Source organism: Camelus ferus, chromosome 34, assembly GCF_009834535.1.
Source record: "Camelus ferus isolate YT-003-E chromosome 34, BCGSAC_Cfer_1.0, whole genome shotgun sequence".
In the NCBI taxonomy this organism is placed as follows: domain Eukaryota; kingdom Metazoa; phylum Chordata; class Mammalia; order Artiodactyla; family Camelidae; genus Camelus; species Camelus ferus.
The window spans coordinates 1,664,694-1,679,576 of NC_045729.1; the positions used below are offsets into that span (position 1 = coordinate 1,664,694).

The window sequence follows — 14,883 nt, forward strand, 5'->3', positions numbered from 1 at the left end:
ACCTGGGTGGGGGGCCTTACTTCCTGCAGAAGAGCTCAAAGGTGTTGTTACATATATTCTGTTCCTTGAGGAGGAGCCAGGACCCTGCCCCGAGGCTGCACTGTTGCTTCTTGACTGTTCTCCCTTGTCTGCACTCCCTCCCTTCCCTGATCAGCAGCTGTTTTAATCTGCCCCTGGGAACTCAGGGAAGGTCAAGGAGGCTGAATGAAGCCTATTTCTTACAAGCAGGAAACGGGGCACACAGGAAGGATTTGTACCAGGGAAGACCCTGCAGGGTTCTGCTCTGTTTCAGTGGTAAGTTTCCTCAGAAGTCACGTATACAAACTCCCTTGTTTTAAAGATAAAGGAACGAAGATACAGTGAATTTAGGTGGCTTGCCCCACATCTTAGAAGTAGTTAATAGTAGAACCGGAAGTAAAAACCTAAGTCACCTAACCCACAATCTCTACTCCTTTCCCCAATAGAGCAATTTCCTAAGGCTCTTCTGCCAAGTAGATTAACTATTAGTAAAATGGGGGGGATATAGGAGAGTGACATCAAGCATCAGCGGTGTGATTGGTGTAAATTATCTTTTGACTCTTTTTCAGTCCTTAGTCTCTGTTTCGATGAGTGGCAGAATAAGCCACCCCAGAATCTGCCTCTCTAGCCTAAGGATTCTTTTAAGCTAATTATTTTTGGGAAACAGCAGACAATGGAGAAGCTCAGAAAACAGAGCAGAAGTTACCCTCTGACATTTAGAAAGGAAATTTAGCTGACATTTAGAAAGGAAATCTCCGTTTGTAAGGTGTCTCCTTCAGTCAGTATCTTCCTCTATGTACTGACAGGGATGACTAAATCATAAGAGAATCTTACCAGCGGAGAAGGCACTGATTTAAATCCGTGTGGCAAATCTTACTATTTCCAAACCAAACTCAGGTCCGCTCAAGTGACACATGGCAAAGCCAGCCTGTCGACCCCAGGTTGTGTAGGGAAGTGCAGGGTGGTGAGCAAGGAGAACAGACGGCTACGCGGTGCCAGCTGGTGCCTGATGAGCCCCGTGACCCCCAAACTGCCAACCCTTAGGCATCTGCCTGCTCCTCTTCAGAAGATAAAGTGCATTCTTCCCTGACACGCATTTACCTCAGCGGAATTAACCGCCCTGAAAAATGGGCAGCCTCCCTGGAGCGCAGGCCGGCTTGTCCCAGCCCACGTCTCCTCCTTACCAGAGTCATACATCCACTACGTTGGTTGTCTCAGTCCATGTCTTCATCTTATTGGGGTCATAGATCCAACTATACTCCCATGTACCAGAGCTCCTTACCGCATTTGTAGCCGGTCAGACATCTGTTCCATCCCTTTGTGTTCACAGCCCCTTCCCCAATAAAAGACCCTGCCCGTCCACCCCAGCGCTCACACAGGCACCTCTGGCCCACTGTTGAATCTATCAAACTTTTCCTTTGTTTCTTAAACTTTCCTGTGTCTTTAGTAAATTCTTTTCCCACCTGGGACACCCACTCATGATGTCCCCCAACAGGCTGTGCTCAAAAAACCCTAACGTCCCGGAAGGCTTTCAGGCAGAGGCAGCATTAGGAGTGCGGGTTGCAGGGTGTGTGATTAGCTCGTGGACATTTTTCTGGTTGGTTGGTGGTGAAGGAATAGGGTGATGTGTAGGGGAATCTGAATCATCAATCTTCTGGTTCCAGCCTCTTGGGGTCTGTGTGCTTGTGTTCAGCATGTAGTCAGCATCCTCCACTGAGCGGGGGGCGGGTCCTAGTGTCTGCAGAACCTCTCAGAGGTATGTGTCAGATTGTTACCTCTGTCCCTTCGGGAGGAGCTAGGAGTCTGTGACTGTCCTTCAAGCTGTTTTTACTTTTCTTGTTCAACCACTTTCCTTTGTTTCTGCATTTTTCTAATTTTCTACTTTTCTAATCATTAGCTGTTTGAGTCTGCTCTTTGGAATTCAGGGAAGGCCTAGGAGATGGAAGTTTTTTCTGCAAGTAAGAAATAGGGGACACGGAGGGGCTTGTACCCAGGAGGGCCCCATAGGGTCCTGCTTGGTTTCATTACCCTCGTTTATTGTGCTTTTCCTGGTAACTTCCCATAACTGGTCTCCCCACAACCCCAACGTCTTTCCTGTGTCTTTAGCCAAAGATGGTATTTAAAGTAGTGGCTTGAGCCATCTCAAGGAGTTTACTCATTTTCCCAGGGTGTCTCCCACGTATACATGAGGTATACTTAATAAAACTTGTTTTTCTTTTGTTCATATGTCTTTTGCTATAGAGGATCACAGCCAAGAACTCAGAAGAGTAAAAAGAAAATTCTTTTTCCCTCCTCCACAGTTGCTACAGTGTTCTGGCAAGGGATCATGAAATACTTAGAGATGCCACAGTTTCTCCCTATAGCATAATAAACTCACAGGCATTTAATATTCCTAGTATTGAAACTCACTGCCCTAAATGGGAAAAAGATGCTTGAGGAGATTTGGAGTAATGTAATGCTGCCATCTAGCATCAAAAAATTTTAATTGCATAAAAAATATACTATTTGCTCACAATTGGAGGGAAAAGTATCTTCCTATTTATGTGCAATAATAAATTCCTACAAGAGTGACACAAATATAGTCAGAAAACAAATATTTACATATTATACTTGATAACATATTCATAACTAGTAAAAATGCCAAAATAATCCTAAAAACATCAACTAAAATGAAACTAGAAATTACATATTTCCAATTTTGTTCTTTTTCAAAACTGTATTGTCCCTTGAATTCCCATGTAAATATTAGGATTATTTTGTTAATTTCTTTTCTTTTTAAATCTTAGCTGGGACTGTGCTAGTGATTGCATTGAATCTGTAGATCAGTTTCGGGAGTATTGCCATCTTACGTCTTCTGATCAATGAACATGGTTAATTTGTTTCAACAATATTTTATAGTTCTCAGAGTATAAGTTTTTCACTTCTTTTGTTAAATTTATTCCTAAGTATTTTATTCTTCTTTATGGTAATGTATATGAAATTACTGTCTTAATTTCACTTTTGGATTGTTCACTGTATAGAAATACATTCATTTTTGTCTATTAGTCTTGTACCCTGCGACCTTGCTGAATTTATTAGTTCTAATTTTTAGTGGATTCCTTAGGAAATTCTGTATATCATATTACCTAATCTACAAATAAAGAGCTTTACTTTTTCCTTTCCAACATGAATGCCTTTTCTTTTCCTTCCCTAATTTCCACGGCTGCAACCTCTAGTGCAGTGTTGCATAGAAGTGGCAAAGCAGAAATCCTTTTCTTTCTTCCTGATCTTAGAGGGAAATATCTGGGCTTTCCCCATTAAGGATGATGTGAGCCGTGGGTTTTTCAGAGTTGCCTTTTATCAGGGTGAGGCAGTTCCCTTCTATTTCCAGCTTGTTGAATGTTTTTATTGTGAGTGTTAGATTTTGTCAAATGCCTTTTCTGTGCCCATGTTCTAATACTCGGAACCTGTGAATAAAATAGGAAGGTTACTGTGGGTTATCCAGGTGGGCCCAATGTAATCATAAGGGTCCTTAAAAGTAGAAGAGGGAGACAGAGGGAGAACCATAGAGATGGCAGGATGAAAGGGAGTCTGTCTGATGTTGCTCACTTTGAATATGGAGGAGTCCAGGGGATGAGGTGGTCTCTAGGAGCTGGAAAAGTGAAGGAGGTGGATTCTCCCCTAGAGCTTCCAAAAAAGACTGCTAACCTCCTAATACCTGATGTTATCCCAGTAAGGCCCATTTTGGAATTCTGACCTCCAAAACTATGGCAAAAAATTTGTATTGTTTTAAGCCATTAAGGTTGTGGTTATTTGTTACAGCAGCAAGAGGAAACTAATACAGTGTATTACATTAGTTGATGTTTAGATGTTAAACTAAACTTGCATTCCTGGGATATGCATATAATCCTTTTTCTGTTGCTAGATTTGGTTTGCTAGTGTTTTATTGAGGATTTTTGAGTACATATTCATAAGAGATAATGGTCTGTTGTTTTGTGTGTGTGTGTGATATCTCTGTCTGGTTTTGGTGTCAGGGTAATACTGGCCTCATAAGAAGAAGGTGGACAGTGTTCCCCACTCTTCTATTAGAATAGCCATTCCAGCTTTGTTATAGTTGCTATTTACATGATACATCTTTGTCCATCCTTTTACTTTCAACCTATTTGAAACCCATCCTTGGTCTAGAGTTCCTGTATAATAGACTTCCTCTCTAACAACTGATGATATTTTTATGACAATGAAAGCTGCATTTGTTATATTCGTAGCTGCTGTTTTTAAAATTAGCTACTGATGTAAACCTTTGTTTTCACAACTATAATAACTTCTTGTTTCTATATTCTCTCTGGTTCTCTTTCTGGCACTAAGCCTTGGTATTTTGGCTTATTTTTGTTTTACATAAAATAAAATTTAGTAACCATACGTTAGGCCTACTTTTTTCTTCCTACTGGTCTACCAAATCTTTTAAGTCTAAGAATCACTACACTAGAAATTTTCTAAGACTGGGTTAGAGATACGTTGTACATACAACATAGGTTGTATCTCCGGAACAAGTTTGTTAAACTCCTGAATAATTTTCAAAGTAATAAAATTTTAGGAGTACCTTTGTTTTAACGTATTTTACTCATTTAATTCAACTTTTTAAAGACATTGTAAAACTGACTTTACGAAAGATATGTAAACCATATTAAAATCTCTATTATACGTTGTGAATACTGAAACCCATCTAAATATCCAGTCATACAGACTGGTTAAATTGCAATGAATTCATATAATCGTTATCTATTAAAAATCATGTTTTATAAAAGCATTATATGACATGGAAAAATGTTCAACTGCAGGTCAAGTTGTCCTGTTCTGGTAACTGCTCTCCCCACTAACCTTTCTGGACACGATGCCGCTGCCCAAGGTGTTTCACCACACCCGTCGGCTTTCTTTAATCACTTCTTTGTAAATAGTCACTTCATTAAACCCTGTTCGGACACCCACTTCAGTATGTCATCTACTTCCTGCCAGGACCCTGAGACAGTTTATACACAAGTTAATGGTGAAATTAACCACTGGAAATGGTAAAATTACACCATTGACCTGTTATTCTCTGGTTGGTGAAATTAGGATAAAATTAGAGAGAAAACAGTAAGTGCCTGTTTAAACTGTTGCTATGATATGTGCACTGCAGTGAACAATAGGGATGGTTACCATCAAATAAATGTATTTATAGTTGTATGCTATTTTTTATATATCATCTCATTTAATCCTTTAAACAACCCTATGATATATCATCATCATTCCCCGTTTTACACACGAGGACACAATAAATATCTTTGATGACTGTGAATTAATATATCGTCATTGTTGTCTTTTGTAGATCATTCGCGGGAAGTCTTGGAGCAGTTAGTCGGCCCAAACAAGCTAAAGCAAGTGACGTGGACTGTTTACTGATTCTCACGGAAGCTTATCAAAGCTGTGCCCTTCACCCTGCTTTCCCAGGGAGCAGTGGTCTTTGAGGCTGGCTTTCCAGTGATATGATTTATGCCTTGACATTAACCAGACTCTTCAGCATTTGAATCCTGCTGTTATTCTGTGTTTGCTTGATGAGTGATTGTCCTTGAAACTTAGTCCTAGCGTGCCCTCTGATGTGCTGGGGGATGGTCCTGTGTTTGTTTCTTAAATAACAAAGTTTTAAATTACCTGTTTTCCCTGGGGATTCATTCTACCTAGATATTTGAGCTGTTACAAGAGAAATTGACCAATATGGATAAACAATAGGAGAATTCTAAGTAAAGAAACTTCTGTAAGCATGAATACCTTCCTAGCTTCCGGATACTACCTTCTGAAATATTTAAATGTCTGTTGGCCAAAAGCAAAGCTGAACATCAGGCCTGTGAATTCACCATGGAATTTACTATGTCGGTGAAACAAAAAAGCATAATGGTTCACTGTGGTAACTGAGGACACCACGTACCTCGGTCGTCAAGCGCCGGGGTGCTCCTGGGCCCTTGCCTAACCGCTTGTTATGCTGCGTTTTACGGCTGCTCTTCCCAAACGCGTGCTGTTCGTCTGTGAACTTTCTTCCTTAAAAGCTGCGTTCAAGAATGTGTAAGAATGAGTAAATGCAAACCATCATCACGAAGCTTGTATCCTGAAGCTCCACTGGTTTCACACTGTGAAATAAACAGCCCGGGGCTCAGTTTTCCAGTGAAATGTACTACTGTCTGTAATCCCCAAATCCTCGGACGCTTCCTGTGCTTACACCGCCCCGACGGTCAGCAGATTCCCTGGGCCAGTGAGCCTGTGTCAGGGGGCTTTCTTAAAGATTTCCTATTTCAGCTCCGATGTAGTGAAGAACAGGGAAAATACGGGATGGTAGACTTGCTTGTACATGTTTAGAGGAAGAGTTTCCATATTTAGCTCTTGTTTCTTGTCCTTACTATTAATTACCTTGTAAGTGTGATACGTTTATAGCATGGATGTACATCCTGCCACTGCAAGGGTGGTATGTGTGTATATGTGCGTAAAATGGGGAAGGTCTTCCACGCGTGGAATTTTTGCTAAAGACAAATTCAGTAAGATTTATTATTGAACACCCAACCATGTCAATAGCTTTTTCCCCTTTTGGGGAAACTGATTTCAAGATCTAATGTGTCAGACTTTTAGGATCTATAAAGGCTTTATCATCCTGAAGCAGTCTGCAGCCTGATTTTCTAAAAAATATTTCTCGTTCCATTAGCTATTTCTTACCACGCTGTTTAAAATTTTTATTCCCCCACCCTATCTTACCTATCCCTGTCACCCTTGCCTTTTTGTTTCCCTTTTCCACCAGTCACCATCTGACATGTTTTATTTTTTACTTCTTATGTCTCCCCACCCTAGAATGTGAGCCTCATGAAGACAGAATTTCAGAATTTCTTTTTCTTTTTTTTTCCACTGGTACATCTCCAATGCCTAGAACAGTGTCTGGTACAAATAAAGAACCCAAATATTTGTTGAATGAATAGACAAAATAAATAAAGGAATAAGATAAATAAATAAAATATGCAGATGTCCAGTTTCTAATCTGACGTGTGCAGAGGAAGTCAGCACTCCTGTCCTCACGAGATAAAAGCTGAACAAGCTGAAAATCACGAAGCAGTGCAGTATTATTTGAAAGTAGACTTGGATTAGTTGTAAATATATACTGCAAACACTAGGACAACCACTAAAAAAATGTCTTTTAATAAATACAGTTGATAGCCTAAGGGAGGAGAGAAGATGGAATCACATAAAATGCTCAATTAAAATCGGAAAACGCAGAAAAAAAGGAACACAAAAAAGAAACCAAGTACAAGGGCAGTGAGTAGGGAACAATTATAAACTTGGTGGACATTAATCCAACTACATCAGTAACCTCTTTAACTGAACAGTCTCAATCCAAACCTGCTTGTTAAGCTGTGACGTCATTTCAAGGCTCACCATTATATAAATATGGATGGTTTTTAAATATTTTAAGTAATATTTGGATATCTCAAAGACCTTCTTGTACCCTCCTTATACATCGAGAGGAAAACAGAAACAGGGTTATAGATATTTAAAATTAAACCCAGTCTTTGCCTCATCAAGTTGACTTCCACAGTTCTCCAAAGTGTAACTGGCTCTACTTTCCTCTTCCTTATCTTGCTGAGGACAACACTCAGCAGAACACCCTGAGCTTTCACAGAACACGTCGACAAAAACCCCTTCTCTCAAATGCCATCCAGCGCCACTGCAGCCTGTAGTTTCTATTAATTTTAACTAAAGCTGAATCAAAATTGTGAGTTTATAAGTTTTAAGCCCCAGTAGACCAATGGAAATTAGATTCAGCAAGAGCTGACTCATTGGGTTGTAGTAAACTTTGACGTCCAAAGTTCAAGAACCCCGAGTAAGTAAATTCCGAGGTCCACTGTGACCCCAGCTCCAAAACTCCCATCCACCTTTCTTACTTCCCTGTCTACGCAACGACTGGCCCTTTACTGGTGCCCTCTCAGAAGGTAACCACTGGTACCAGGGCCTCATCTTCCCAGGGATATCCTATGTTTACTGCCAGGAAATGCACACACGTTCATATGTGCGCGCATGTGTCCTTTTTACATAAGTAGTGGTGCACTGTGCATGTTCTTCTTCATGTTGTTTCTCATTTACGTCCTCATATCCTTATTGATACATGAGATCCTGACCCCGGGACACTGCAGTGGTGGCATCACCAATTTCTAGCTGACCTCAGTAAACCGTAAAAAAGGCATCATAAGGTTTCACAGTACTGAGTGTGTAGGAAATTCTAACCCTGTATTTTTATCCATGTGCCTGAACTGGGGCCCTAGTAGGTACTAATCCTGTATGAGGCACTTTGTACTTTCATTTAATACAATAACCCTTCGAGGTGCGGTTCATTAAACTTTATTACTGTTTTATGAAGAAATTAAAGCTCAGAGAGCCTACCAACCCCAAATCCCAACTGGAAAGTGACAGCAGCCTGACTCCGAAGCCATGTGCTCCATGCCACACTAACTGCATCTCTGACCTTTACAGGTGATTTTTCAAAAAATACAGTATTCTTCTGTATTTTGTTTAACTCAAAGACACATCATCATTAGTGTAACCCAAAGATACACTCTGCTACAATATCTGATTCCTCTCTGCTACTTAAATCACATGTTGTCATTATTGGGCTTTGCCTTCTGTAATTACATTACACTACAGCAGTAGAACTAGAAAAAAAAATACTACAGAGAGAGATTTCTGTATTTGGCATAACACAGAACAAGTCTGCATGACAAAGGCTGACAGAACAAGACCTGCCATTTAACACCGAACATGCATTCTTTGAACTGGAGCTCCTTCGAGGGTTAAACCCAGACGTAGCTGCATCCACACTGCAAGTACCTCGATGATGTCCCCCCAGAGAACATCCCACTCAGCAGGCTCAAGGCTGAAACTCCCACACCGTGCTCGTCGTCAGGCCGTTGTTTTCCCGCCTCGTGGGCTCTGGGAGCGGATACTCCACCACCTTGTGCAGCTGGCGCTGAATGCCGTGGCCGCTGAACTGGGGTCGCCTGGGGTCGCCAATCAGGACTCGAGTTCTTTGGGCCCGAAAGCAGTTCTTCAGCCACTGATGCAGGCTGTCTGCCAGGTCTTCATCATAAAACATATCTCCAAGCACGACAAGGTCCCACTTACCTTGTTTCAAATCCAGAATGTTTTTGGTTAAAATGGGAAAAGGATTCAGTCGGTTCAGTTCACAATTTAGTGTAATAGCCATTCCTGCAACTTGAAAAAAAGAAAAAAGAAATTACATAGTGAATTGGTATTGGTATGTGCTAGGCTGTTTTAATTCACTGTTGATTAAATAATTTAGAAACTCTCCTTTTAGAAACAATACGTTTCTTTCCCTTTCTGTTGAAAGTTGTTTTTTTAGATAAAGAAGCCTATAGTATATGGCAACGTAAGCTATTACCTACAATTCTCAAATACATGAATACCCTGAAAACAAACAATACGAAACATCTGGAAATGTTGAGGTTTTAAGGAACATTTGCTGATCTCGGCACAGCTTTCTAGGAGACAGGGAAACAAGCCTTGGGCTTGAGCAGGATGGCAAGTTAGAGCTGAGAGCCTCTGAGGCTCTCGAGGGCTAGGTCCTCAGTGAAAGGGAAGACCAGAATAAACTCAGATAACGTTGCTCTAACGGAACAAAATCACCCCCAAAGACACAGGCCTCTCCTCCCTTGGGTTTTGGTCAAATAAATACTACCACATATTTCAGGGAAGTCCTAGCCCAGAAATCCAGGCAGTGCTCCCAGGCTGGCATCACTTTGGGATATCTGACAGACACAAAGTCCTCCCGTGAAAAAATGCACCATCAACTCAGGCCCCACAGATAACGTCCCACTCAGTAAGTTCACTATGTCAGATTACAAAATACACACGGAAACAGGCCATCATGTTGAGGCACCTGTAAATATTAATCCTGTAAGAAAAAAAGAGACGTGCTTTAGATATTTTAAAATACGAAATCCTTACTAGGGTCTATGTCATTGGCCAAGATCCTTAAAGCTCCACTCATCTTAGCAGCAATAGCCGTGGCTCCACAGCCACTCCCAACATCTAACACGGATTTCCCTCTGACGACACCAGGATTATCCAGAAGATACCTAAATTAGAAAGAAAAGGGAAAGCATTATCTAAGAGGGATGGGAGAAGGTCAGGAAGCGGTGTCCCACATGTTTTCTTTGGATTGACTGGACAAAGAAAGAGTGGAGCTTAGCAGAAGAATTTGGCCCAGCATTGGCAAGTCTGGCCCGACCAGACTGACACAATGTCAATCTTAAGAGCTGGGCCGAGGGGGCAGAGAGAGGACCTGGTCATTTTGGTCTTTGTCTTGAGCGGGTTTGAAGAGCCGTTCCCTACGACCAACCACTTCTGCTCTTCAAGTCAACTGTTGAAAAAAGGATTGAGCACTTGCTGTGATCCAGAAACCACCAAGCACCAAGAATACAGACTGGCCGAATGCTGCTGGAGCCAGGATTCAGTAAGCCGGATCCAAAAGCCCTCGTCTCCTTTTGACCGTTCATCACAGGGCGGCTTTCCCCACGGCTTGAGGCATGTTATAATGAACTCACCGGTAAGGTGCCATCGAAGTCCAGTTCAGCCAAAGAATCTGGACCAGGGCTAAGTAGTTACCAAACAAATGAAGATGAATGGGAAAATACTGAAATAATAAATGCCACCGACCCTTGACCTCGGTGTTGGAATAATAATGAAGGGCAGGAAGTATGGCCCAGCGAGGATGTAGCGCCCTGTCTTAAAGGGACGGCTGCTACCCACGGTGAGCTGTTGCCACACAGAAATGCAATGTTATCAGAGATTCTTGTTTTTCAAATCAAAGTAAACTTTCATGTGAAATCCCTCAAGTATTAAATGTTAGCAACTACTTTTTTATTTATTTTTTTAGAGGAGGTACTGGGGATTGAACCGAGGACCTTGTGCATGCTGGGCATGCGCTCTACCCCTTGAGCTGTACCCTCCCCTTAGCCACTGATTTTTTTTTTTAAAGTTTACAAGTAAAGGCCAAACAAAACACATTTGTGGATCACCAGTTTGTGACCTCTGATTCAGACAGTCTCTTAAGGAATCTGACTGCATTTATATTTGGAGTTGATAAACAGTAACTTTCACAGACGTCACTTAAGATGTTATTTCAAAAATATGATGTAAGTAAATAAAGTTTGAAATTTTGGCAACACAACAACCAGAAAATTGGGATTGATACTACCCGGAAAGCTTTCCAGTCCTCAGGTTTCTCCAAAAAGCTCTATGATCACATTTATTTTTTTGTATTTAAAGTTATACACTCTGAATTCTATTAGACCCCACCGTTCCTGTGAAAGAGAAGTCCTTATCCTTTTCATTTCACAGCTCTGTAACCTCAAGGCATACACAGATTAAATACTCTACCAATCTAAGAGCAAAGACTAGACTGAAACGCTCAACATTCTTGCCTTTGTTTCAGCAGCTGCATTTTAATAGAAAGCATAGTGTGAATGTGTGAGAAAATGTCCTTAAAAAACGACCTTTGCAGTATGGAGCGTCGGAAAGGGGGGACCTTAAAAACGCAGATGCAAGTCCAGAGTTCACCTGCGATGTCAATAAACCACTGCAGAACAGGGAATCCTTGAGCAGCCCAGGGACTCACATCCCTTGTTCTTTGAGAGATTGGAAAGAAGCAATGATGGAGGAACTGTGAGTTTTAAGGAGCAAGATTTACAGGATTAAACCAGGAGAGCCGAAGGACTGGGGCTGTTTAGGCTCCACCAAGGAACTCTGCATTAGGAACCACGGATCTGAGAACGGTGTGAGATTTCTGGATCAACAGCTGCCCAGGGTCTTAGTGGACCCAGGATTTCTCTTGGGGAGAGAACTATATTTGGGGAAAGATCTTGATGAGCTTGGAGTAGAAGGTAAAACTATGCAATGAAGCAACCCCAAACTATTCTTAAACTGCTCTAAATTAAGAAAACAATTCTGGGTTCAGCTCTGGTTTTTTGAGAGGAGCAGGGAGGATGTGGAGCTGGAAGGAGCTGAAGAGAGAAAGGATGTGAGGATATCCCTAAAGGCCCAGCTTCACTTAGGGCCGTACCTAGACAGGGCTTGGCCTCCTGGCCAGTAGATTGCCCAGTAAGGATCGCTGTGGGGCCACAGGTCAGCTCTCTCCCACCAGAACTTGCATCTGGGGGTCAAAAGCCGCAACTGGATTTCAGGGGTGAGGCTGCCACTGCTGGTGACTTCAGTGTTCTCCTCCAGGAAAGCTTTCATCTCAGGGTCCAAAAAGCTTCCAGTTCCTCTCCAGGGGCAGTGGCCCCAGGGGAACAAGGGAAGACCACTGCTTCTCACAGCCTTCTGAAGGGCACCACGGCAGTTCACGGGAAAGGGTGCGAATGCTCTCCAACCTGGGCTCAAAGCCATCGGTCCTGCCCTTAGCGCAGGTTTGTTGGTGTCGCTGTTGATAAGAGTTGCTCCTCGTGGGGAAAGAATAAGGGTCTGGCTGCCAAACTGAGCTCAACTGGAATCTCCGGACCCCTAAAAACAGAAATGATACTGAAAATTCCAAGGCTCACCGACACCTCGAAATCCTATTACATGGTAAGAAAATATAGTGTTAGCTCTCTGGCAGATGATTCACAAGTGCATTGGTGCATTAACTTAGGAAAATCCAACCTTTTCAAAGATGCCTTTTCACAACAGAATCCTTTTAATAATTTAGAACAATAAACATACAAGCATTTGATTGTGAAAGACTCCCTCAGGAACATGCCTGTCACAAAAAATAAGGTATACCTTTAAGTGCATTTAATAAATCACCTACTTTTAAGTAGGCACTGCATTTGGCAACTGTGAACAAAATAAACAAAAGTCCCATCTTCAGGAAGCTTGGATTCTAGTGGTGGAACAGAGCAATTAACAGGACAAACATGGTTCTTACCTTTATGAAGTCTAGCCAAAGAGCTCTGCAGGTTATCAAAATGTAACTGTCTGTGGGCAGAGATATACAAATGATACTGACTACGTTCTATTTCAATTAAAATAGTCCTAGCATAAAAGCAGTGTCATTAAGATTCAGATTTTTTTCCTTAAAAAAAAACAACTATGGATTTAATTGTAATAAAAAAAAAAAAAACCAACTCCCAAATCTCTTTCTGTAAATCAGTTGAGTCATCTTTATCAAACCTGGACTGAAAGGCTAGTTCTAATAAAGAGACTTTGATAAGATTAAGTAAGAATGAGGAACAGTAGTTTAAACACATTACATACCCAGTTGTTTGGGACCTCTGATCGGTTCTGCATAAGTGTTTTAAATAGTCTTATGTCCACGCAAGTATTTAAGAGTAGGGGTCCCAAGCACAAACGCCAGCAGAGTAGGGGCCAGACTGGTGATGCACGCTGGTCATTAGGTAACAGACAGGCTGTGGCAAACTGGAAACTGTTTCAAACCTAGTCCAAAGGGGTCAGCAAACTGCTGCAAGGCAGGGGCATCTCGCCAGATCTTCCAATTTCACAAGATAATCCAAATATTTACACATAAACTCCCACTTTTAAACACGGGCAATTAATTAAAATATCAAGACACATGGCAGGCCAAAATGGTTGTCCGGCTACTAGTCTGTGAACTCAGAAGAGACCTTCATTGGGTGTTCAATTAGCCCACATTTATGCCCCTGCAATCCCAGGGACTCGAACAGCCTGACCTCACTGGCCTAACTCTGTTAGGAAGGATTGCCCTTGAATTGTACAAGCCTAAGTTTTAAAAAGCGAGCAGGGCAAATAAGAGATGCCTTTGACTTTGGACACAGTGTCTTCCAGGCCGATGCCGCCCCCTCCCACGCCAGCACCAGCGCAGCATCCGTTTAGGAATATGCGATTATGTGGCGGACCCTTGGCACGTGGGTTAACTGGTAAGGAGAGAAGACGCCCTTAAAGGGGGCAAGTTCCAAACGTGTTAGCACGTTATTTCCCACCAGGGAGGAGGGAGCACTCAGTCTTAAAGGGGCAGGCACAGCCCTCCTTCCCTCCTTACCCGGCTGCGCGAACACCGCCCTGGGCAGCTAAGCACAGGGCACGCCTCTCACTCGCTTTTGCGTCTCTTTCCGAGCCTCCTCTACGACCGCTCCCGGGGGTCGGGCTTCCCCCGGGGAGGATGCGCCCGCGCCCGCGCCACCCCGCTCCGCCCTCCTTCCCGGCGGCGCTTCCCCCGTCACCGCGCTTCTTAAAGGGACAGGAAGTGCGAAACCCGAGGGCGCCCTGACCTCACTTCGGAGACAGGAATGTCAAATTCGGATTTCTAAAATAACCACTCTGAAATCGTGGAGCGTCTGGTTTGTGCCGATCACACTAATAGGCATAGAGTGGTGAGCAAAACAGACACAGTATATGACGCTTTACATACAACCGAGATTAAGTCCTAATATGACCTCCCTCATAATGTTCATACACGTACGACATAAATCTTGAGTGATACCCATATGTCCATCTTCCAACCCCTCAAGACGTTCCAAAATTAACTCACCATCGTACCTTACAACAATTAAGACCTGCTCTGTCGTGCCAAAGGCAGCGGGGGGGGGGGGGGTGACCCAAACTTAGAAATAGGCAAACACGTTTCTGCATCGGAGTTTGCAGTTTGAGAAATGAACTGGCAGCCACCTCTTCAAAAGTAGAGCTGGTGGCTTGCGTTGTCTGCTTCTGTCCCTGTAAACTGGAACCTCTAGAAACCACTACAGGAGAATGAAACTTTGTTACTGCAATTAACAGCCCCAGAGGCATCCTTATCGTTTGCTTCTTTGATGAACGGCTGTATTTATTTCGGATTGATGGGCTAAG

The 14,883-nt window shown here is 42.5% G+C and overlaps 2 protein-coding genes across 6 annotated transcripts in view; one reads left to right on the top strand and one right to left on the bottom strand.

The window, feature by feature from the left end:
• Positions 1-6,678, top strand: part of AMN1 (antagonist of mitotic exit network 1 homolog) — a 36,936-nt gene extending 30,258 nt beyond the window's left edge. For all 3 annotated transcript variants that reach the window (XM_032473505.1, XM_032473507.1, XM_032473506.1), the window contains one exon: positions 5,363-6,678. In XM_032473505.1, the coding sequence (XP_032329396.1) occupies positions 5,363-5,436 (74 nt within the window). In that variant the 3' untranslated portion in view covers positions 5,437-6,678. The remainder of the gene's footprint in view (positions 1-5,362) is intronic.
• A 156-nt stretch (positions 6,679-6,834) lies between these two features.
• On the bottom strand, positions 6,835-14,241 carry ETFBKMT (electron transfer flavoprotein subunit beta lysine methyltransferase). Of its 3 annotated transcripts, XM_032473504.1 has the most exons (5): positions 14,081-14,241; positions 12,989-13,038; positions 12,146-12,585; positions 10,030-10,160; positions 6,835-9,276 (listed from the first exon to the last, which is right to left on the bottom strand). In XM_032473504.1, exons 3-5 carry the CDS (start codon positions 12,469-12,471, stop codon positions 8,933-8,935), a joined length of 801 nt encoding a protein of 266 aa, XP_032329395.1. In that variant the 5' UTR covers positions 12,472-12,585; positions 12,989-13,038; positions 14,081-14,241; the 3' UTR covers positions 6,835-8,932. The 3 variants fall into 3 exon arrangements, with proteins under 3 accessions (XP_032329395.1, XP_014423873.2, XP_014423874.2); XM_014568387.2 differs by lacking the exon at positions 12,989-13,038; XM_014568388.2 differs by lacking the exons at positions 12,989-13,038; positions 14,081-14,241 and adding an exon at positions 13,318-14,073.
• Positions 14,242-14,883: the final 642 nt, after the last annotated feature.

What these genes read in the sequence shown, in the direction of transcription:
- ETFBKMT (XM_014568387.2), bottom strand. Translation starts at nt 12,471, where the DNA reads ATGGCTTTGAGCCCAGGTTGGAGAGCATTCGCACCCTTTCCCGTGAAC. An exon ending in GGAGGCCAAGCCCTGTCTAG is followed by an intron (nt 10,161 to 12,145) that starts GTACGGCCCTAA and finishes TTTCTAATTTAG; the next exon opens with GTATCTTCTGGATAATCCTG. An exon ending in GGCCAATGACATAGACCCTA is followed by an intron (nt 9,277 to 10,029) that starts GTAAGGATTTCG and finishes CTTTTTTTCAAG; the next exon opens with TTGCAGGAATGGCTATTACA.